This window comes from Ctenopharyngodon idella, chromosome 2 (genome assembly GCF_019924925.1).
Source record: "Ctenopharyngodon idella isolate HZGC_01 chromosome 2, HZGC01, whole genome shotgun sequence".
NCBI lineage: Eukaryota > Metazoa > Chordata > Actinopteri > Cypriniformes > Xenocyprididae > Ctenopharyngodon > Ctenopharyngodon idella.
Window position 1 is genome coordinate 24424649 of NC_067221.1, and position 24374 is coordinate 24449022.

The following is a 24374-nucleotide window of genomic DNA, read 5'->3' on the forward strand; positions in this document are numbered from 1 at the left end:
TGTCATAATTACAGCAGAAATACAGGAAATATCTTAGCGTATACGGAGGGGCCTTCAAATATTGTGTTGGATAATGGGGGGCCTTAAAAAAGTAAAAAATAAAAAAAAAGTCAAAAAGGCTGTTTAGAGAGTCTCTGAGGAGATGCCGAGGTGACTCTCAGATCAGCCTGGGCAATAACTGTATTGTGAGGGTGTGTCTGAGATGGATGGCATGTTGTGAGGCGGGCTGGGGGAATGAAAAGGTGCCGGTTTAAGTGTGAGCAGTGAAGGTTATGAGAAGTGGCAGGTGTTATTTCTCATGTGTGGTTTGTTGTGTGCATGCTTCTGGCTTAGGCTCTGATCAGGATTGAGGAGGAGCCATGGGGTCATAAATCTAAAGGCAGAAGGGAGCACTGGAGCACAACAGGAGCAGGATGAGTCCTCGTAAATGTTCACACATACATATCACTTCCTGCCTCTCAGTATTTTCACCTTCTCTGGACACAGTCACTTTACTGCCTTCCACTTAGCACACAGAGATAGTGCTTCACCTTGAGAAAATAAAATTTCACATATATATTCAAAGAAGTCAACAGTAAATGCACTGTGGCTCTAAATCAAGTATAATATATAAAATCAAATATAAAAACTCCTCCTCCCACCAAATGCTGGCATGATGTATCCCCATCTTCAAGCAGAAAGAGTTAGATGAAACATTTTGAATGATATAAATCCACAATCTGACTTGTGATGCAGCCTGGAATGAAACCACACCATAGCCACTTTTCCACTGTTGGGCCGAACAGTTCTTAGAATGATAAAGAACAGTTCCAGTTGTGTTTCCACTTGAGCCTGGTACGGCACGGCACGATTACAAACCTTTCTCACCACGGTTGTCTAACCGTGAAGTGACGTCACCACTCAGGATTGGTCACACTTGTCTGTTGCCTGGCTACCAGTTTCCCTGTTGCTGGCTAAGCACTATATTTGAGCGACGTAAACACAAATTAATAATAAAATTAAAAGAAATATCTAATCATCCTTCATTACGCGGTCATTATTTACATCTCATATCATCAGTAAATCATTGCATTACCAAGGCAACAACTGACGCTATTAGATTACATTCCGAAGAGCGGCCATTTTCCACAGTGTAAAATGAAACCATAAGCGTACCAGCTGGCCTGGATCGACACGGAATGGAACGGTTACGCAATGAGAACCACTCAGCCCGACGGTGAAAAAGCGGCTCATGTTTGCTCATTTGGCCAGAGGGGAACCGGACATCTGAATGAGCCTGGTTTCTCCCAAGGTTTTCGTCTCCATTTCTGTCACCTAATGGAGTTTGGGTTCCTTGCCACTGGCGTTGCTTAGTTGGGAAAACTTAATATTCAGTAATATTATGGACTTAACTGCACTGACACTATTGGATGACAACAAAACTTGAACAGAACTGAGCTGGATAATGACACCACTGTTTTCTGCAGAGCTGCTTTATAGCTGTTTCAACTTAGTTTCATAATTAACGATTTTGCAACATCAGCACTGTTATCAAATTGAATTGACTCAACATTTAAATGACTCAAAGTGAATAGCAATACTAATAAGGCTGGTTTAAAAATATTGATTTCTCGATTTTAATTGATTCTCATTTTGATAAACCACTATCGATTCTTAAATCCCAAGAATCAATCATTTAGTCTATGGTGTCTTCAGTTGTTGAATGCTTTGTGCTTTGTTACTTTTGATATGAAACAAAGTCTCAGCTTTTAAATTCTGTCAACTTTATTACGAAACTCATACAATAAATAGCATTTTGGCACTCTTTAATGTGGCTTGACAAATCGCTATAGCGCCTCACTTCAAGTGAAGTGGCAGCACGAAGCGCTTGAGAACTGATCATCTCTTCAGCTTTACTACTAGTTACAGGACAAAGTAAACATGAATGAACATCAGAAGGTATATTGAAAGATACAGTACAACTTACCAAAATCCATATGATGCCTTATGTAATCATTCAATCAGTGTTTCAACCGCTGACAGATGTCAATAAAACAGCTAGTAAACAATGTCACGTAATGTTACATTTACCTCAGAAAAGCCTTTTACATGTCCATAAACTTGTTAGTCAGCCAGAAAAATGAACTCTGGAGTATATGCACTATGTTGCATACTGATTGTATTTTTACTTAACCTGTTATTCAATATTTAATGTATATTTGAATAAATCCATTGTTTTTATGACCGCCACTATTTAAATCTGAAAAGAGGAGCCATCATTTTTGGCCATTATTGCCAAACTAACAGTAAGTATTTATTTTTCACACATTATATGAATTCTATTCTACACTATTAAATTAACATTTACTCACCCTTATATTGTTCAAAAATTTAAATGAGTAACAAAATAAATCTGTCTCTGGCATCACAGGATTTGGAATATAGCACTCAAGTAATATGGACCACTTTTATCATGCTTTTTTCCCCCGTTATTTCATTATTTACAAAAAGTGACCAGGATTTTCTAAATAAAAACCACATTAGGGTGTGCAAATGATGAATTCTTATGATCTAATATTTAATAATTTTTATTTATATGCTCATTTTAACAATACATTAAACATACTAAGCTAATATAGATTTATTTTAGAACTGCACCAAAATGTTAGCCACCAAAAAAAAAAAAACTTGTGATATATATATGGGAACCTGCCAACTTTCCTTTAGAAACTGAAAACATACTAAACTATTATATCAAAATATTTTTAGAACTAACATTTCAAACTCATGCAAAACGGCACATCTGTGAACTTATCTGAGTAATAATGCAAAAAAAAGGTTGAATCATGAATTTTGAATTATGAATTTTTAATCACTTCTTTGAACGAAAGAACAGTTTCTCAGAAATTAACTAAACTTCCCACCTTGTGTCCACTATGTGTCCACTATGCCAGTCTTTCATGCTTTAGAGGTGTGGTTTGGATCAATGTCCATTCAGCAATCAGAACCATTCAGGCTCTGCAAACCCCTCTGTACAGTAATAATGAGAATCCCATTGAACCAAGTGCATGGGTGGATTAAGAGCCAATCTAGCAAAATCATTCCATTTGCCCAACATTTCTTCATTCTGACCTCATTGTATGCTTTTGTCAAATGTATTCATTTTGATCGCTTGTGAAAAAAAATAAAAGCAGTAGCAGTACTATGGTTGTCTGGCTTTTTTCTTGTAATAATGCAAGAAGAGAAAGCCATTCTAAAACCTAAAACGTGTTTGTGTCTTGTGTATGTAAAGAGTGAGGCACACACAGTTATAACAGACTGCATGGCAGAATTTGGACAATGAGGTGATCAACAACATGGCACATGTTAAAACAGTTGAACTGATCATGAAGTCTAGATTCCAAGACAGAGGCCTACCTTCATTGGGGAGATATGTGCATGTGCCACATAGCCATGCACGTTCTCAATCTGGGAAAGGTTCTTCTCGGCCACTTGGACCAGCTCTGGCCCAGGAGCCTCATCCGTGAACTGGGGCGAGCTTTGCTCCTGTGGAGATCCTGTGTCTTCATCATGTTGTCTATATTTCTGCAAAGAACAACAGTGACCAGTCAGAAAAGATGAATACTTGAGAAGAGATTTGAGAACTTTTAGGATCTTGTTTTCCCTTTGAAAACTTCTTGGTTTGCATTGATATTGTAGACACAAAAATACAATTTCAAAACCCAGTGAGCTTCCTAGAGGCAGAATTTCAAGTCATCATAAGCACGCTTCTGATATTAAGGTTGTTCTAAAAGGTAGATAACTTAAAGGGTTAGTTCACCCCAAAATGAAAATTCTGTCAAATTCATTCATTAATTACTCACCCTTATGTCATTCCAAACTCGTAAGACTTTCATTCATCTTCAGAACACAAATGAAGATCTTTTTTATGAATTCTGAGAGATGTCTGACTCTCCATTGACTGCCTTTACAAAGACCACTTTGACGCTTCAAAAGATCATAACGAGATCGGAAAACTAATCCATATGAATCATGCGGTTTAGTCCAAATTTTCTGAAGAGACTCAATCGAACCAAACATGAAAAACGCACACAAACAATCCTCTTCCGGAAGCTCAAACGTGCTGCATAGCACACAAGAATGAACCCAATTGATTACGCAGCACGTTTGAGCTTCCGGAAGAGGTTTGTTCTTGTGCGTTATTCATGCTCGGCTGAGCTTCTGCTTATGTTCGCTGATCAATGTTTACATGCGAGTAAAAGCCTAAATTAAATCTATTCATGGTCGTTGCAAAGGCAGTCAATGGAGAGACAGATTTCATCAAAAAAATGTTCGTTTGTGTTCCGAAGATGAACGAAAGTCTTACGAGTTTGGAACGACATGATGGTGAGTAATTAATGACAATTTTCATTTTATGGTGAACTAACCCTTTAATTATGCTGCCTCTGAAGACCATTTAGGCCTTGTCAGAGAAGGCAATCCCAAAATGTATTATGGCCAAAAATAATTCTAAAATGCCAGACAAGAAAAATACTATTAGCTTATTTATTTCAATACTGAGATGTAATATTGAAAAAAATAGTTCAGTTTAATTAAAATAAAAAAAATATTATTTTACCCAATGTCTGTGTGTACTCTATATAATTGTATCCTTAAAGTATTATGTTAGCTTAGCAACATTCTAATGCCAAACTGTACTGAATGAAATACAGTCAAGTCTCCTTTGAGGAGAGTTGTGTGTGGAGTTTCTGCAGGGTCATTCCGTGTAACTCAATAGGTAATATTTAACAATTTAAACATGGAGCTGCTTTGAGATCCCCATATGTATGGGACTGAACTATATAGGGCCTTGAAAATGAAGATTTCAAAAGGAAAGTTTAAGAATGAGAATCCAGAAGGATATTAAGATATCTTGAATACTTTTAGAGTTACAGGCATGTAAACTCTGGAAAAGGAATATTTATGGCACTCAGACAGGTATATTCTATGCAATTGTGATGACAGAAAAACACAAGATACATTTCTAGTTGCAACATTATTTGTTCTTCAGATATTCCTCTATAAAAAAATAAATAAATAATGTATCAGCTATATGCAAAGTGACCCACATTTGGTTTTTGACCCCTGAAAATGTGTACAATTTACCAATTTACTCATGGAGCCGCATTAAGATCTCCATATCTCTGCGATTAAAACATTGAGAGCCTTTCAAATGAAGATACCAAAAAGAAAGTTTGTTCAGAACCAGAATCTAAAAGAATATTAAGATAAGTTACAGGTATGCAAACTTGAGGCACACAAAGTGTGTTTTGCCATTTCTGAACTGTCATCGTTGGCATATAATGCAACAAATATTGCTTAAGTCAACAGATTTTACTAACAGACCTACCAATCTCTGTGTAAAAATAAAATAATGATGCTGCCATCTTTCTAAAGTCATTTTTACAACACTGTAAACTGGCTCCAAATCTCAGGTGTAAATTGTCATTTCGACCCCCCTCTACAAAATAGTGGATTATTCAGTAAATATACATCTGTGACATTTAATATTTTGGCTTTCATCACTATTTATGTTTGTCTTTGTACAGAAAAAAAATATTAACAAAATAAAAAATTTGAGCCAGAGAAGTTTGGTTTATCTAACACAGAATGGCCCTGCTGATATAAAACATTCAAAATCAGTCAGTTATGAAGTTCTATGATTGTTAGGATGTTGCCTTACAATAGCTGTCTATGTAGGCAGTAGACAACAAGACATCTGTCCAGATTTTGTAACAGAGCTAAGCTATCTGAGACATATCCATATACCTTCATATATTTGAAATTAGGAGGATGATAAAAAAAAAAGACTGTAGGTTTGTTTTAGTTGATTTTAGTAATCATGTAGTTGGTGCAAAAGGCATGAAAAAAAGAATATGGTTGCAGATACTTTAATCCTGAAATCCTGGTTATTACATGAACGGGAATGTACTAAAAACACATTTAAGATTAGAGAGCTGCAGGGGAGGGGGAATTAAAAGGGAATAACAACTTAAAATTACTGTATGGATTCAGAAGTCTGAGGATACATAAGATGACTTAGACTTAATATAGAGCCAAATATAGAGTAAGAGTTTGTATAGATTTTTTCATTGTGCATTTTGTCCTTTTTAGAGCTTGAAAATTCCTAGTGCTGTACTGATTTACTGAGCAGCATCAGCATTCTTCAAAACTTTGTCCTTTTGTGTTTTAAAAAGGTGTTTCTAAAAAGGTGCCACTAAATATTGTGCAGTATCACTGCATATGACTAGAACCGTTTGGTGGAAAAACAAAATCTTACAGTTTTAATGTAAAACGATTAAGTAAATGATTTGTATTCCCTCATTTTGTAATTGAGCATTACACAATATACTTTTTAAGCGAGAGCCTAAGTATCAAGAGTTTTTGGAGATTTCAGGATTCCCCTATTCAGAAAGATAGGACTTGGTCTTGGATGACAGAAATAGCTGCACGGAGGCGTTGCAAATATGGCCGCCGATTGAACAGACTTTTCTTGAGAGGGACTCTGCTATCAACCCATTCCCTTGCACTACAGTAGTGCTTTCACATGATGATGAATGGGTTCCCCTCCCTCTAAAATACATACAGTGGAACATGCTTTCACAGAAAAGTAACTGATGAGCTGTTTCCACACAGACGGAGGATGGACACAGTTGCTATGGCAACAGGTTTATCAGATACTGACTACTTCTCACTATGGGTAAGCCTGTGATTCAAGCAGCCTTATTTAAAGCCGACATAAGCCTCATTGGACTGGTTCACCCACTTAGCTTTATAATTTTGCATGGTGTATAATCAGTAGCTAGATTACAGGAAAGAGCAATGGGAAATTCACACTGTAAAGTGTTTTGCTTTACTTCCACTTTAGCAAGTGAAGGGAAATTATGTACATCATCCACAATGTTTCAGAAAATATATTTAATGATGGACGTTGAGGTCAACCTAGATAACCATCTTACATGTCATTCTACATCTTAATCATTGCATTTGGTTATTAAAAATCATCTGTCCATCAGACAGTTGTCATCATATTCTTTTAAACACAATCATCGAAACAGTGTATTCTGATATCACTTATTGGTTCAAAATGTGCTCATACATCACTTTCTACCTCAGGTACAGGTATGGTTAAATGCTCAATACCAAGTAAAGACTTTTTGTCAAGAAAGAATTAAATATGTGTTGTCCATTTATTGCAGTTACATATTCAACATAGACCTGAGAGAGTATCCAGACATATAATAAGCTGTTATAGAATAAAACAGGTTTTCAAACTGGAGTTCAAGGACCCCCATGGGGCCACAAGAGGGCAAAAAGGGTTTAGCAGAAAGATATTTTACAGTCTCTATGAAATCAAAATTGTAGCTTTTAGTATAAATTTAGACTTAAGGTTATCTAGTGTTAAGCTAGTGTGCTTTAAAACAATGGGGGGAAAAAAAAATAAAAAAATAAAAAATTCGCATTTAGAAGCATTTAAAATTTAAAATCATTCTACACTTCTAATTAGATTTTCTGTCCAATCAAATGCTCTCTAGAATCTGAAGTCTCCCGCCCCTACACTGAAAAAATGCAAAGGCTGCATCTAAAATCGGTCACTTGTTTTACACATTAACTATTTTCTATATGGTGAATAGTGAACGACTCAGACTGTGTAAATATGCTTTCAAGCAGGGTAAATGAAGTCACACTAACCTCCACAGTGCACACTCGATGTGCTTCAGTCAAAAGACAGGATAGCACAGAGTGGATCATGCACAAGTTGGCAAAGAATACAAAACGTATCCACCCCAATCGAATTACAGACAGAATGCTGAATTTTAAAGCGCTATGGAGGAGATAAAACATATCAAATGGTTAAACAGTTTCTAAACAGCACTGATGAGTAGAAAAGATAACGTCAGCACCATACACCAACATAAATTACATTTACAAGCTTTTCAAACTGTTTTTTCTATAGTAACAGTTTTATATTAAATCTAAAAGGAGGAATTTATTAGATTTTAATTTTTAATACAACTGTGGCCTACTCTGACTTGTTTCAGTCAGAAATGCATCAAACCATCAATAAAAACTTATATATTAAATATTTAATGAAATATACTATATGTAAATACTGCAACACATTTATTGAATTTCAATATTTTAACTGTTTTGTTCTGATTTCTAAAGACTGGTCATAAATGATGACATTAATTTTAATTTATTGAAATCAATATTATACTACCGACAGCCCTAACGTTTAACAGTAAGAAATAAAAACCAAATGTGCTTATAGAAATAAATTTAAACTGAGTGAACATGTTTCTCTTTATACATTTTGTTTTAAAATATTTAAACCATGTGCTTTGGCTTCAGTACATTGTAACAATAAAAAAGTCAATTATTTAATTTTAGAACATTATTTCACATCTTTATAGAACATTATTTAACATCTCTACGTTTTCATGCTTTGCACTTTTTTCTCATACAGTACGAATGAATTTGTATGCATTCAAATATACAGCTGTCTCATATTTTAGGAAGGGTGTCTTTGGCATCAAAGTTAGAAAGGACTTTATTGTGCTTGTTCAGTAAACAGTACTTTTAAGATTAGAGTAGTATGTGCATAAAATCCAAAAAAAAAATTGAGTTTAACTGTAAATTACCAATATAACTATAAATTGGCAGCAACATATTGAGTTGTTTTGGATGGAAACGGTCCCTCTAAACAGTACTAAACTACCTATAACTGTTATGTTTTGTTGAACTGACAGCAACAATACACTGAGACTAAGCCTTTTTCATTAGGTTTTCGTCTTTCCCTAACAATACTGCCATGTTGTGCAATTCTCTCTAAACAACCATAAATGGAAATATCAACGAGACGGGCATAAAGAATTGCTATCATTAAGATTGATTTGTAGGTGTTCGGTGTGTAGAGCATGTGGGAGGAAGCACATTATAGAAGAGGAGAGCTCACAGTCTTCCCTGATGAGCACATGAGGAGGAGGATCTCCTGGCAACCACAACCACTCACTATTGAGTCATGGTCCTCTGTGACTGAGGTAGGCAGCTCACTATTCAATCTGGAGCTTTCCTGGGATACACCTGATACTTCACCACTAAAGACTGGAATCCAAACTGACTCCAGTTTTTGATTCCAGTTTCCACCTCTGCACACTGTGCCAACATTCACCGCTTCAAATGAGAACACACACTGCAATAACCTGCTTTATATTGCAATTTGTCAGTAAGAAGAAATGTTTTACACACAAGTTTAAATCTGATGAGAAGAAACATTAAAAAAAAAACATTTTTTGAATTACCATTTATTAACATGGCACTAACACTAACATAAGTTTTGTGCCTATTTTTAATACTTAGTATTGTGCAATCAATAACCTTGAGCAAACGTACTGATGCTTGCCTTAGCAAACACTACTAAAAACAACTAAATTAATTACAGCTGAATTAAAGAACAATCATGTTATTCTGTTCTAGTAAAAAACAAAAAAAGTCTAGCAGGAAAAGAAGTTTAAAACAAAAAGAAAACAGGAAATATTCTATTTGGATGAGACTCAATGTCCTTAAAGAGGTTAGGTAAATTTGAGTTCCTTAGACGTATTTTGCAATTTGACACAATAATTCAGGTATCCCATCTGAGCTTTAAATAATAAATAAATCAATAAATCAATATAAAAAAAAAGTTTGTTAATGGACTGCTCACAGGGTCATAATATATTATGTACATTTTTTATATGTATAAATTGTCCGTATATATACATTTCAAATGGTTTATATTTCAATATTCTTATTATAATGTGTGTTGTTTTTTCCAGAACGCAACAAACAGCGCAAGCTGTGATGTATGATTCAAGGATAAATGATTTTTTAACCATTTTAAGGTTCTTCAAAATCTGTGAGAAGAATTTATATAGAAATATATAGACAAATAACTTTGTTTCTTTTTCCTTGCATCATTTATAAGCTTGCAATCTCTAAAGAAAGTGAAGTTAGCAGTTAGTGTAAGAACTAGTTCACATGTGCCTCAGAGGTCTTGTCAAAATTACACTGTCAACATTCCACTCACTAGAACATAAGCTTATCCTTAAGGATAAGCATGAAAAAAATTCTAGTAAACAGACTCTTATTTTCCCCTTAATAATATAGGGAAGCACCCAGTACCGATAAGGGGAATAAATACCACTATAAACGCACATAACCAGGAGCTACAACTAAATATACATGTTTGAATGTATAATTTCTTGTAACAATTTCATAATGAGCCTCAGCTCTACATCTGTCTAAACGCATAAACCAGCAAGATAAGTGCTGTCCTACTGTTATTAAAGGGTGACCGAATGGTAATGCTTTAAAGCGATGCTTTACATTGCCTGTAACTAAATCCGCACACAAGCCATCGGCTCCAGTCCTAAAGGACAATCATTGGAAACGGTTCTAACAACAAAATCTGGGGTGACATGACATGGCATTTGGGCAATTATCTCATCTGTGAGATCAGATGCTAAAATTGTGCTGTCAATCTGGCAATCTAGTGAGCAGCATGAGCTCCTCCACTACTCTTTCATATGCTGCCCTTCCTATCATCAAGAAAATGACATTTAAGTGCAAGAGAAACGGCTAGTTTGGATCATTCTAGTTCAATCTGAGATGTGCTGAATGTGCCAGCCTGTATCAAGCAAGGCTTTTTAAAGGCAAAGATTGCAAGGAGAATTTTGTGAGCAGTAGACCGAAGAAACTGGACTCTACAGCACACAGAGATGGAGCTGGTGAAAAGTGTACGTGTACCTCTGGGTTAACTGTGTTAACGTGATGAGGTGTTGCGCTGCTGACAAATCGGAATATATAACCCGACTTGTCATTATTAAAATCAATGGATCCTGCAGAAACAGAGAGCAAAAGAGAAAGGAAGCCTACCAAAGCCATCATAACCTCCCATGTTAAGAAACTAAAAATAGAAGCTGTATATTCAGCCAGCTTGTTCTGGAACAAAGGACGATTGACTAAGAAATTAGTATTTACACAAGCAGCAGTCCAACAGCCAGCATAGGCTCCCTCATACATCACTGTCACAGTGCCGTTTTCCCCTCTAGTTTAATCAGATAAATTCTTTAAGTTGTTCTAAACAGTCATTGCTTACAGATGACTTAAAAACATCCTTTCCATGTTTGAACCAACAGAATATTTACAAGTACTTAAATTCTCCAAGTGGGAATGTAAAATTTTCCTTCATCCAAAAAAAGTGTAAGAACTTCTGATTGTCTGTAGAAAGGACTAATCATATATGCTGACATGTTATATTAATCTCATATGTATGTTTTCTAAATGTAATTTTTATATTACATTTAGAAATTTCAGGAATGGCTGAGATTGAAACAATTTTGGCATGGTCAGTTTAATTATGGAGAGGTTCTTATAATAAAAGTTTAAAATAATCTTGTAGTATGTTGAGGTTTGCACCTCAAGAATTGTTTAACAATTGACAAAGGAATTCCAACTGAATGTCAATCACGAGCAGAGCAGATGGAACATAATCCTATGGGCTGTGCATCAAGGATTTGAGAAGTTAATGCCATGGTTCGAGGTGGCATGAGACACCATACGGCACCATACACAGGCAGTAATCATGCCAGAGGCCAAAGGGTTCTAGTTAAACACTGCCTAGCCAATGACTTCTAACAGTTTACTGAGTGATAACATCAGCATTTAAAATAACTGTTTCTTAACAATCAAAAATTGATGCACCTTCTTGATGGAAATAAATGTTCTGATGTTATTTCCATCAAGAGGTGCATCAATTTTTGATTGGTCAAGATCTTGTATTGACGCAAGAGTCGAGAGCTCTGTACTCCAGCACATCCCCAAAGACTTTCAATGAATTTAAGGTCTGGACTCAGAAGTGTAGTTACCAACAAATTTCACAATCACGCTGTACTGAATAATTCAGTACAGCGTGAGGTACTTGTAAGAGGTACTTGTGCTCTGGTAATGCTAGAGCTAACGCATTACTGTGACGCTCTCATTAAGCACAAGCAGGCTTTACCCTGAGCTAATACAATGAAATGTGTGCAAAATCTCCATCGGTGTAGAGAGAGTGATTACTGGAGAGCAGAGTGTTAACTCCAGTCAGAGCAGAGATAAGCCAATGACTGATTAAAAGAGAAAAGCTGTGAATAGAGGAAAGACACCCCTGACTTATGCACTGACAGTCTTCATACCAGCAGTCAAGCACTTCTAAACATGCTAGTAGTTAACATAAAATACATTCCGAAAGTCATTTTGTGTTACATGGTACATCTAAAACTATTTTAAATAAAATTTGATCATAGTTTTATTTGTTTATTTTTTCATTCTTATGCATGCTCATGTTAATATAAACTAGTGAAGACAAAAAGGTATATACATGTATGTTGGCTCACAGGGACCCAGGTCCGACTTTGGTCATGCCCTGATCCCACTTCTCCTACCTACACTTCTATATTACTATCCTACTTCTAACACATTACTAATATATTTATAGGATATAAATAAATAAAAAAATAAAAACAATTAAATAAATAATAATAATAATAACCAAAATAAAATCTAAAAGAGAGAACCTAATGTTTGTACATTCCCTGTTCATATAAATTTCTACCTAAATCTTGGGAAAGAAAGAAGTCCGTGGACATGTTTCGTGTCAGCTCCCCATGGGAATATCTCTACTTTGGTGTATGCTGGATCTTTAAGGCAACTCTTATCTCACCAAGTTGACTGTATGTGCCTTAGAGTTCAGACTTCCTCTCCTTTGATCTTTCTGGCAGCTGTACAGAAGAAAATTTTGGCAGCAACACTTGGCTACACCTGGATGCACATGCTGGACAGATTCTCACAGTCTGTCCTCTATCTCTGACATAAAGCAAACCTGAGAAACAGAGCAGAGAGCTCCGCCACCCACCTTGCATCCAAACATGAGCGAAATGGTGCTATTCGTACAGGCCACTTTGCAGTGGCACAGCATGGGCGAGAAACAGTCCAACTTCTTGATGCTGGGTGACATTTTCTCGCTGCTATGGCAGCTGAGCCGCTCGGCCAGCGAAGAGCCAGAAACTCGCCTCCGCGAGCGATACTTGCTCCTGCCTCTCCGGCCACCTCCTGCTCCACCACCTCCCCCCGCACCTCCTCCTCCTCCTGCCCCTCCACTGCTGCTGCTGCTGCCCGCTCTCACCATCCACCCTCATTCCTCGTCTCACTCCATCACGCCAGGGAAGGGACAGCCAGTCTGCTTCCTTCATCCAGCGAGTTTTCCACACGCCCCCCTCTCCGTCACCACTGTTCCAGTCTTTCTTCTTCTGCTTCACTTGCTTGCAATGAAGAATCCGTCTCTCCACCTTCCTACCGGTCTTCCACGGTCCTTCCTTCTCCTTTTGGCCAACGACCTCACGGCTGTCAGTCACAGAGTAGATGTTTACACAGAGGCCTCGCCGGAGCCATGCCGTGTGCGAGAGAGTGCGTTCATGCGTGAAGTACAGCTTTCGGCTCTTCTGGTTAAATCTTCTCCATCACACAAGACACCAGACAACTACCTCTTTCCCAAAAGAAAGGTGAAGAACGCCACAGTGAACACAACGCAGTGAGTTGTGAAGAGAATGAGGGAAGAGGAGGAGAGATGTGAGGGGAGGGAGGGAGGGAACGGTAAAGCTGTTGCAGAGCGTGGGGTTTGTCACATGGGCTCCGTCAGACAGGAGTTGGGTTGAGTCTCTCTCTGTCTCATCCTCAGCGTGGGTGCTCTACGTCACCCGATACATTGAGGGGAAGGAAAAAAGCTAAAGCGGTTATCAGTGAGATAGAGGAACAGCAAATGAACATCCTCAGGGAGCACAGCCTCGCATGGAGGAGGAGGAGCAATAATGGAGTGACTTCCTGCACGTTTACACGGAGGAGAGAAAAGGGGCAGGGGGAGGGGGAGCTCGGAGCCTGGCCAATAAGACGACAGAATGTCATTGGCAGCTGACTGGACAGTCTGGCTGTGACCTTCTGAGAATGGTGCCATTTCTTGAAGGAATCCATACGAAGCAGAAAGTGGTCCATGACAGGGTCATACAGAGAACTTCTTATGCTTTACTCTAGTCTGTTTTTCCATTGTATAAGGTTTGATTATGATGTCCGTGGAACGGTCACACAGGACAAACCCCTCGGGTCATTGGCCAAAAAGGGGCAGTAATGTGGGGGAGGGTCTGCAATGACAAAGATCAGGCTTTGACTTTGCTTCAGGAACATTTTAAATCAGCAGTCAAGCTAAGAGGGATGTAGCAAAATACTGCCATACACACTAATCTAATCCTTACAGCTAATGAGATCATGTTCGTAAGCAACGTGCGCATACATGTGCAATAATCTGTCAGGGCAGAAATCCTAGAATAAATTCAAAGCAAAATAATATTGTAATAAACAACAGCACATTTTGTTGTGCAATTTTATTGGTTTCGCTAAGATATTGAGTTTCTTCTCTCATGTGTATTTACATTTTGTGCAAATGTCAAAGGGCTCCAAGCCAATAGCAACACTCTTATGATATGTTACTTCGGCTGTCGGTGTGCCTCACTGTCCACGTGTGACTCAGATTCTGCCGTTCTCTTTATATGTATGTGTCACTCAGCGTGCAACACAACTAATGCTGGCAAACTCCATTCAGGGCTACCGATCACCGGAATGCTTGCATGCTGCGTCATGGAGAGACACTTATGACCGACAGCACAAAAATATGAAAATAATTAAGACTTATTATTAGTCACTTATTTTAGAATGCTATTTCTGTGGCAACATACAGAATTTCTCGATAATTGTCATTACTCAAGGCGCTGGGCAGTCACGAGTATGAGGGGGGAAAGAGAAGATTGGAGTGTTGTGTTGTTTTTCCCCAATTATTAATGACATATTCCAAACTTCAGTTTAATTTAGTACTGGCTGCTCTGGAAGATCTCAATCTCTGACTCTGAGAGCTGATTTAGTTGATTTACATGAATCAGAGCATTTCTGATGGGTGGATGTGTGTGGTCAGAGGTTTCTGACAGAACAGAGGGAACAATTGTGAAGAAATTAAAATTACTAGAGCTCCACAACTGCTAATAAGCAGATAGCAGAGAGTTTGATCTGAGAAAGTTTGAAAATGTAATGTTCTCGTCTGTGGCACTCTGCGGTTTATCTGATTTCTTTAAGTATATTTTGACGGAAAAAGCTCCACCTAAACCCCTGAAATAAGAGCTTGTATTTTGAACTGACCCTAACAATTGATATTATTTTATTTGGGTAAGCTGTGGTGGCTAACAAGCTACTCATAATTTTAGCTATGAATCAAAGTAAAGCTGGGTATTCTGGCACGTACAGTTATTTTTCTTAAAAGAACATTTGGGCTGTGGTCAAGATTGTTCAGACTGTTCCAGGGGGGTCTGCTTCATTACAAACAATTACACTAAATCATTTCATGGTTTCAGCCTCTAATGAGCATGTAAGCACTTCCCGCGAAACTTAATTTAGCACAATTCTCACCACTAGCCCAACAATGTGACACAACAGGCTTAATAATTAAACTTTTATTCAAAGCAATTTATTTTTAATCAGGTTCTTTTTTTTTTTTTCTTTTTTTTATAAAGGTGAGTAAGACATATCACCAACCTAATCAATGATTTGTCAATTGCAAACCTCCACCTGAAACTGTTGCAGTAGTGGGCAGAAAGTGTGTTTTCTGAAATAAATGCACACAGCTCCACCCTGTGGACTAAATCTATAGCTCATGAATCTAATGCTGTGAGTTAGTCTGCATACACTCTACTATTATCTCTGCTTCACAGAGGTGAGCATGTTTTATCAGATGATACAAGAGATTCTAACTAAGAAGAAAAAGTAGTTGATCTGCTCTCCTTTGATTGCTGTTAGAAACATGCATGTGCATTACGTACAATCACACAAACGCACCTTCATGAGATGTAGGACACGCCTTTCTTTTCCTTTAACGTCAATTAATTTTATACATTGATTTGGGCTTTTCAGTACTATGTTATGCCATTTAAAACCAGGAGAGAGAAGCAAATGAATACTGATAACACACTGATAAAACGGTCACTGTAACTTGGGGTACAAGATTTCTCGGTCTTCTCATTATATGGTGTCCAGCATGCTGCGCTTACATTTACAAGCAGACAATCTCGACAGATTCTAAATGTTTTGAGTGAAGCAATCAAAAGAGTTCAGAAGAAGTGGACTACTGTTGTACTGTTGCTTGTGTGACATTGCTTAACTATTTTACATGTATTAAAGTCAAACACAACTGTTTTCAGTTTATTTACCAGAAAACAAACAGCAGCAGCTCATGTTAACCTGTTTCACAAACATAATTACAATCTCTGAAGTGTTGTCCATCACACATAACTTTTTTATTTCTTGCTCTGTTGACTGACGGCATGAAAACCAGGTGATCAAAGTGCTAAATTACTGTTGTGCAGTGTAGATGCATTTTGGGAGATGTTGATTTAATTCCAATTGTATTATAATACTATTCATGAGCTTCAAACAGATCACTCGCATCAGTGCGCCTAAATATTTTTTCACAGTCGCACGCAGTAATTTTCAGTCACAAATGCGACTGAAATGGTTGCAATGCAGAGCCCTGACTTAAAAGCGCTTTTCCAAGTACTCTTAGCACAATGGGTAACAGTTCCAGTTGCATTCCCATCTGAGCATGGTTCAGTACAGTTCAATTTCAAATCGGTGCCAGCCCAGATGACAAGATCATCCTCCACAGTGCAACTTGCCAGCTCGTGTGTCACTGAGGTAATGCACATTCTAATCCTGATTTTGTATCACCACAGTGGAAAAAGAAACATAAACATGCCAACTGGCCCAGAACAGAATGATTCTGCAAATACAAGATGGTGAAAAAAAGTCTTATGTCACAAATGAATGGTTTAGAGTGAATAAACAATTGACTCTTTCTAAATTTGAACTGGTAAAACATACACACAAACCAATGAAAAATAATAACCCTATGATCCCTATTGCTGCTGACTGTGGGGCACGTCCGATATGGAGCAACAGATCCCATGACTGTTCTCACAATGAATCTGTTTGTAAGCAGATCTAAGAGCAGTAAAGACATTGAAGTAGTCTCTGTGGAGGTGCCAGCATCTGCACTGAACAGGTCACATGAGAGGAGTCCTGGCTCCTTCCCATTCAAACTCCCATGATACAAACAACAGTCCTCTGGCAAACAAAGCAAAGGAAAGCTTCCTTATCCCCATCCCCTTAGTCCCATCAGGCTGATATTGTATTTTGAATTGCTGAAATATTATATGAACAAACCAAAAATGACATCATGACATCAAGGAGAAATGGTCCGGGGCCTCATGTATAAAACTTTATGTAGATTTCATGCTAACAGTGTGCGTACTCACAAAAGCTAGATTTTGCGTACGCACAAAAAGAAAAGTTCCCTTTCAAGGAAACTCGCGCTGTGGGAACGCCTATGCATGATTGTCTCATGAAGCACATGTGAAATCAGTCCAATGGCGTGACAGAACGTCATAGGCGGGTGACGTCATGACCAGGAAACTATAAAGCACACCCAAACCAAACAGCGCTAGCTTCTGTGTCTTCAGCAAGCACTATGTGTGAAATTGTCTCTGTATATTTATTGTTGTTTGTCACAAGCATATATTAATTATCAGACAGGAGTTTAATGGCGAGCAAACAGCCTTTTGAATCGTGTCCCTTCCTGCCCTCGCTACATTATGAGCGGGATACACGCGATTAAAGTGTCGTTTGTTTGGGAGCGGGACATTCATGTCAGCTCTCGTGTGGGCTGACACTGTTCATTCATAAAATTTTCCAACGTGTAAGAATGCACTATCGGGAGTTTTTAGCCCCGCTCCTGTTGGCTTTCCTCTCGAGGGAAGAAAGCCTTGCATTGGCTTGGATCTCGCATATGCCGAGGCAGCGCGTAGATTACGGGTCTGCAATAAAGAATCTAGTGGCTCGGATCTCACGTTTGCCGAGGCAACGTGTAGATTATGGATCTGCAATAAGAATCTATGGCTCGGATCTTGCGTTTGCTGAGGCAATGCGTAGATTATGGGCCCGTAATTTATTTTTAATGCAGAGGCAAACCAATTATGTGTTTGAAAGCCATGATTTTATGATTCTTTTTGTATTTTAGACGCTAATATGAATATTCAGCCTGTCATTATTCAGACAGTGTATACTTGTCTGATTGTTTATTGGTTGCATTTAATTTTGAGAAATTAAATCAAATAATCATTCTGACTTGAGAAGTTACAAATATTGAAAGTAAAATCCATTCTTATGGTGAGAGCACATGCTGAGTGCTTCATGCACTTTTCTAAAAATCCATGTTTATGGTAGTGCATGTGCCGAGTGCTTCGTGCCTTTTCTTAAAATCCATGTTTATGGTAGTGCATGTGCCGAGTGCTTCGTGCCTTTTCTTAAAATCCATGTTTATGGTAGTGCATGTGCCGAGTGATTCGTGCCTTTTCTAAAATCCATGTTTACGGTAAGGGCATGTGCCGAGTGCTTCGTGCCCTTTCCTTGTGTGCTTCAGGGCGCGGTGGTCATCAGCGAGCATATATCTCAGTGTCCACCTGGAAACGTAGCGGCGCTGGGATGTTTGCTCCCTCTGAGGAGGGTCTCAGAAGGGTCAGTTTGGTCATTCCCTGCTGGTTCGCTGCTACAGGGCACCGAGTTGGCCACTCGTGCTACACCAGAGGTCAATCTCAAGAGACTGGTTCCCTTAGTAGATTTTTTTGGCAGCGTGGAAACTTCTGCCGAATATCTCTCAATGGGTCCTGCAGACAGTAAAAAAAAAAAAAGAAAAAAAGATACAGAATTCAGGGGTCTCGTCCACCCCGATTCAACAAGGTCTTATCCACAGTGGTAAGCCCCGAGCAGGCTCTAGTTATGGAACAGGAAGTAAAGGCTCTTCTGCAAAAGGAGGCTATAGAACAGGTTCCTCCTCCCAGCAGGAAGTCTGGGTTTAACAGCTGGTACTTCATTGTTCTAAAGCAATTCTCATAGCCGTAAACAAGTTAAAGCTAGGCCAGTCATTCACTGTCAAACAATTTCAGAGACTGTTGGGTCTGATGGCAGCTGCGTCCAACGTGATACCTTTTGGCCTGCTGTACATAAGACCCCGGCAGTGGTGTCTCAAAACCAAGGGGTTCTCCCCAAGGGAAAACCTGTTTCACATGATCAAGGTCACACAGCGATGCCTTGTCATGTGGAAAAAAACGTGCTTTTTTTTCCAAAAGGGCCAGTGTTGGGAGCTCTTCGTTGTCACGTAATGCTTCCCTCACCGGCTGGTGGGCGATCATGAGTGGTCTCTCAACTCAGAGTCTGTGGCGGGGCCTCTTCTTTCCTGGCACATAAACAACTTGGAGATGATGGCTGTGTACTCAAATACTTCCTCCCAGACCTGAGGGGCCACCATGTGTGGACAACAAATCGGTGGTCTCATATATATAAATCATCAAGGGGGTCTGCACTCACGCCATTATTCAAATTGGCACAACAGATCCTCTTGTGGGCCCTAGGGCCCTTGCTCTGCTCCCAGGAGATCTGTAGAGAGTACACCGGGACAGGGTCTGTCTTCTGCTAGTAGCCCCGTTCTGGCCAGGCCGAGTGTGGTTCTCGGACCTAGTGGCTCTCCTCGACGGCTCTCCTTGGGAGATTCCAGTCAGGAGGGACCTTCTCTCTCAGGAGGGGGGCTCATTTCTTCACCCCCAGCCGAAGTTATGGAAACCTGTGAGCTTGGCCTCTGAGGGGGCCTAGCTCATAGATTCGGGTCTCTCTACCAAGGTCGTTGAGACCATATTCCATTTCAAAGCTCCCTCCATGAGGAAACTGTCCTGAAGTGGAGAGTTTTCAGGTTAAAGTGGAGAGTTAAAGGTGTATGTGGCAGACATAGCTTCTTACCACACTCCTTTGGGTGGTATGTCTGTTGGGAGACACCCGTGGGTAACTCGTTTCCTTCGTGGCACTTTAAGGCTTTGCCCTCCACCTTTTAATAATGCAGACCAGGAGAAATTGATTATGCTTTGCCCAGTCAGGGCATTAGATGCATATGTCCACAGTACTGCCCTGTGGCGTAAGACTGAAAACCAGTTATTTGTGTGTTTAGGGTCTCCCAAGAAAGAGTACCCTGCATCTAAGCAGACGATAAGCAAATCGATAGTCGAGGCTATAACACTTGTTTACGAGTCGGCCGGCCAGCCTTCACCTTTGGTGGTCCGGGCCCACTCAACCAGGAGTATGGCTGCTTCTAAAGCCTTCTTGTACGGAGTTTCCCTCCAAGAAGTTTGTGATGCGGCAGGTTGGTCCTCACTGCACACGTTTGTGAGGGATGGTGGCACAGTGATTAACTAAGAAACTTTTTAAACAACTTTACAGTCTAAATAATTTTTGACAAAATAAAGTTGAAAAATATATACAGTACCTGTCAAGTTTGGAAACATTACAAATTTTAATGTTTTTGAAAAAAGTATTTTATGCCCAATTTAATGCATCCGTTATGAATAAAACTATTAATTTCTTTCTTTTTAAATCTTACTTCAAAATGAATAATAATAATAATATAAATGATTCTTGAACAGCAAATCAACATAGAATGATTTCTGAAGGATCAAGTGACACTGAAGACCGTAGTAATGATGCTGAAAATTGAGCTTTGCATCACTGGAATAAATTACATTTTCAAATTTATTAAAATAGAATTAAATTAAAAAAATATATAAATTGTAATAATATTTCACAGTATTACTGTTTTTACTTGACACCACTCAGCAATTGGTTCTATTACATAGAAGACGAGAATTATTCCGCCAAATTGCGAGTTGCAGTTTATCCCATTCATAAGTATATACTGTATATATACACAGGTGCTGGTCATTTAATTAGAATATCATCAAAAAGTTTATTTATTTCACTAATTCCATTCAAAAAGTGAAACTTGTATATTATATTCATTCATTACACACAGACTGATATATTTCAAATGTTTATTTCTTTTAATTTTGATGATTATAACTGACAACTAAGGAAAATCCCAAATTCAGCATCTCAGAAAATTAGAATATTGTGAAAAGGTTCAATATTGAAGACACCTAGTGCCACACTCTAATCAGCTAATTAACTCAAAACACCTGCAAAGGCCTTTAAATGGTCTCTCAGTCTAGTTCTGTAGGCTACACAATCATGGGGAAGACTGCTGACTTGACAGTTGCCCAAAAGATGACCATTGACACCTTGCACAAGGAGGGCAAGACACAAAAGGTCATTGCAAAAGAGGCTGGCTGTTCACAGAGCACTGTGTCCAAGCACATTAATAGAGAGGTGAAGGGAAGGAAAAGATGTGGTAGAAAAAAAGTATATAAGCAATAGGGATAACCGCACCCTGGAGAGGATTGTGAAACAAAACCGATTCAAAAATGTGGGGGAGATTCACAAAGAGTGGACTGCAGCTGGATTCAGTGCTTCAAGAACCACTACGCACAGACGTATGCAAGACATGGGTTTCAGCTGTCGCATTCCTTGTGTCAAGCCACTCTTGAACAACAGACAGCGTCAGAAGCGTCTCGCCTGGGCTAAAGACAAAAAGGACTGGACTGCTGCTGAGTGGTCCAAAGTTATGTTCTCTGATGAAAGTAAATTTTGCATTTCCTTTGGAAATCAGGGTCCCAGAGTCTGGAGGAAGAGAGGAGAGGCACACAATCCACGTTGCTTGAGGTCCAGTGTAAAGTTTCCACAGTCAGTGATTGTTTGGGGTGCCATGTCATCTGCTGGTGTTGGTCCACTGTGTTTTCTGAGGTCCAAGGTCAACACAGCCGTATACCAGAAAGTTTTAGAGCACTTCATGCTTCCTGCTGCTGACCAACTTTATGGAGATGCAGATTTCATTTTCCAACAGGACTTGGCACCTACACACAGTGCCAAAGCTACCAGTACCTGGTTTAAGGACTATGGTATCCCTGTTCTTAATTGGCCAGCAAACCCGCCTGACCTTAACCCCATAGAAAATCTATGGGGTATTGTGAAGAGGAAGATGCGATATGCCAGACCCAACAATGCAGAAGAGCTGAAGGCCACTATCAGAGCAACCTGGGCTCTTATAACACCTGAGCAGTGCCACAGACTGATCGACTCCATGCCACGCCGCATTGCTGCAGTAATTCAGGCAAAAGGAGCCCCAACTAAGTATTGAGTGCTGTACATGCTCATACTTTTCATGTTCATACTTTTCAGTTGGCCAAGATTTCTAAAAATCCTTTCTTTGTATTGGTCTTAAGTAATATTCAAATTTTCTGAGATACTGAATTTGGGATTTTCCTTAGTTGTCAGTTATAATCATCAAAATTAAAAGAAATAAACATTTCAAATATATCAGTCTGTGTGTAATGAATGAATATAATATATATTTTTATATATATATAAAAGTTTCACTTTTTGAATGGAATTAGTGAAATAAATCAACTTTTTGATGATATTCTAATTAAATGACCAGCACCTGTAAGTATTTATAAAAGTCTAACTTTCAGCCTTATTATTATTCTATATTTTTTGAAAGCACATCAACTTCTTAACATTCTACAAAACTGCATGTAAGCTGTGTAAAAAAAAAAAAAAAAAATATGGGTCGATTTTCACATTGGACTGAAGACAGCAGACACGCTCAATAAAATTGCAATTTTAATATCTCACAGTAGATGGTGCTTATGGAACAGCTGAAATATATTGTTTTACACAGTTACCTCTGTAAAAAGTGCTGCGGTTATAAGGACTACTTTATTACTGCATTATTCATTGGAACTTCATTTGTATGCAGCTCAATACTGAGCCAAGCATAATTTTAATGATGAATTAGCACTTCCCTTGCACCAAGCTAGTTAAATAGCTCTATGCTCATGCGTTCATCATGCAGGGCTGTCTGCACGTGATAACGATCTGTGTTTACGCCACATGGACAGTGAACACATATTTTTTACGCTAAGTTTATTTTTTTATAAAACCCAATATGTGCATGGAAAACGTCAATGTTTGCTTACGCATTGCGTACGCAATGTTTATACATCAGGCCCCAGATCTGGAAGAAACATACAAAGGGTAGATATGATTATTTGCATGTAGTTTAAAAAAGTTATTAATTTCAGTCACAATTTGGCAATTTTGAAATTAAGCAAATATTCTGCACATGAGGTTCATGAAACCTAAGCACTATCATTACTAAATGGGTTGTTCAAAATGTAGTTAAAGATACACAGATTTTGTTTTTTTATAATATTTGAGTCTGCAAAAAGTTTTTTGTCAACTTTGAGGAGTTGACATTTACTCATATAAATGTTCTCAAAGATAATGGACATGGTCTAAAAGCCAAACAAGTTCAAATTTAATTTGACTGTGTTACTGTGATTCACTTTTTATTTAGTGGGACACAGCATTTGTAGAATTACTTTATGCACTACTGTATTCATTTCATAGATGCAGACAAAACCTTGGTGGAAAATCTTGTAAAACGGAAAAGCGGAAAATATTAAAAGCAAAAAGAGATCTTAGGAGACAATGAATAGGGATCAACGTCTAAAAAAATACATTAATGAGAGGTATTACCATCATGGCTCAACAATAAGAACAGCCCAATGGCCCGGGGTCAGCGTGAAAGATGCTCGATTGCATCACAAAAGTTTATCATTTGCACAAGTCTTGTCAATTTAAACATTCAAGCACAAGAGACGTGAAAGAGAACTTAATTTGGTACTAACATTCAGTCTGAGAGTGTTTTCTGTGGGCATACACCCAAGTGTACGCACAGAAAGCAAACTCTCAAACACCATGCAAATTGAGTACTTTTTCTACGTCAATGCACTTGTACAGTCACATTTAGTAACATATTTGGCTAATATCCTCTGTTGGTTATGTCTTAAGTGAACGTAAACAGACTGAGCATGTTGAGTCGGCGCCGTCGGTGAGAGAGAGAACACTGATCAGTGAAAGTAAAGAAAGTGATCAAAGAAGTCAAGACGACACAGACAGAAGACTGTTCTATTTACTTCATCTTACCTAAGCATTCCAATGCGCAATTTTTTTCATAACAACATGAGCCACCTGGAAAGAAGAAAGTGACCAGCATGATTGATATTCAAAATGGTAAAAAAAGCGCTGCTTTGTTCACAGTCTGTATCTGTAGTCCTAGTTTTGGTTTTCGTTTCTGAATGACGAATATAGAAAGCTGCTGATATAGAGAGTTATTTCATTACAAGCAGGAGCAAGACGCACATACTATCTGATAGTCGCCTGTAGTCTTTGTTGTGGTCAAG

General features: G+C 38.4%; 1 protein-coding gene across 24 annotated transcripts in view; it reads right to left on the minus strand.

Annotated features, from left to right (window-relative positions):
* dlg1b (discs large MAGUK scaffold protein 1b) overlaps positions 1–24374 on the minus strand; it is a 121749-nt gene that overhangs the window by 63733 nt on the left and 33642 nt on the right. For 21 of the 24 annotated variants that reach the window (XR_007928213.1, XR_007928210.1, XR_007928211.1 and 18 more), the window contains one exon: positions 3397–3564. Coding sequence is in view for 21 of the 24 variants with exons in the window: in XM_051883723.1 (XP_051739683.1) it covers positions 3397–3564 (168 nt within the window). In the remaining 3 variants the exon portion in view is untranslated. Of the gene's footprint in view, positions 1–3396; positions 3565–12955; positions 13163–24374 lie in introns of those variants that run through there. The other 3 variants (XM_051883786.1, XM_051883778.1, XM_051883738.1) reach the window with 2 other exon arrangements.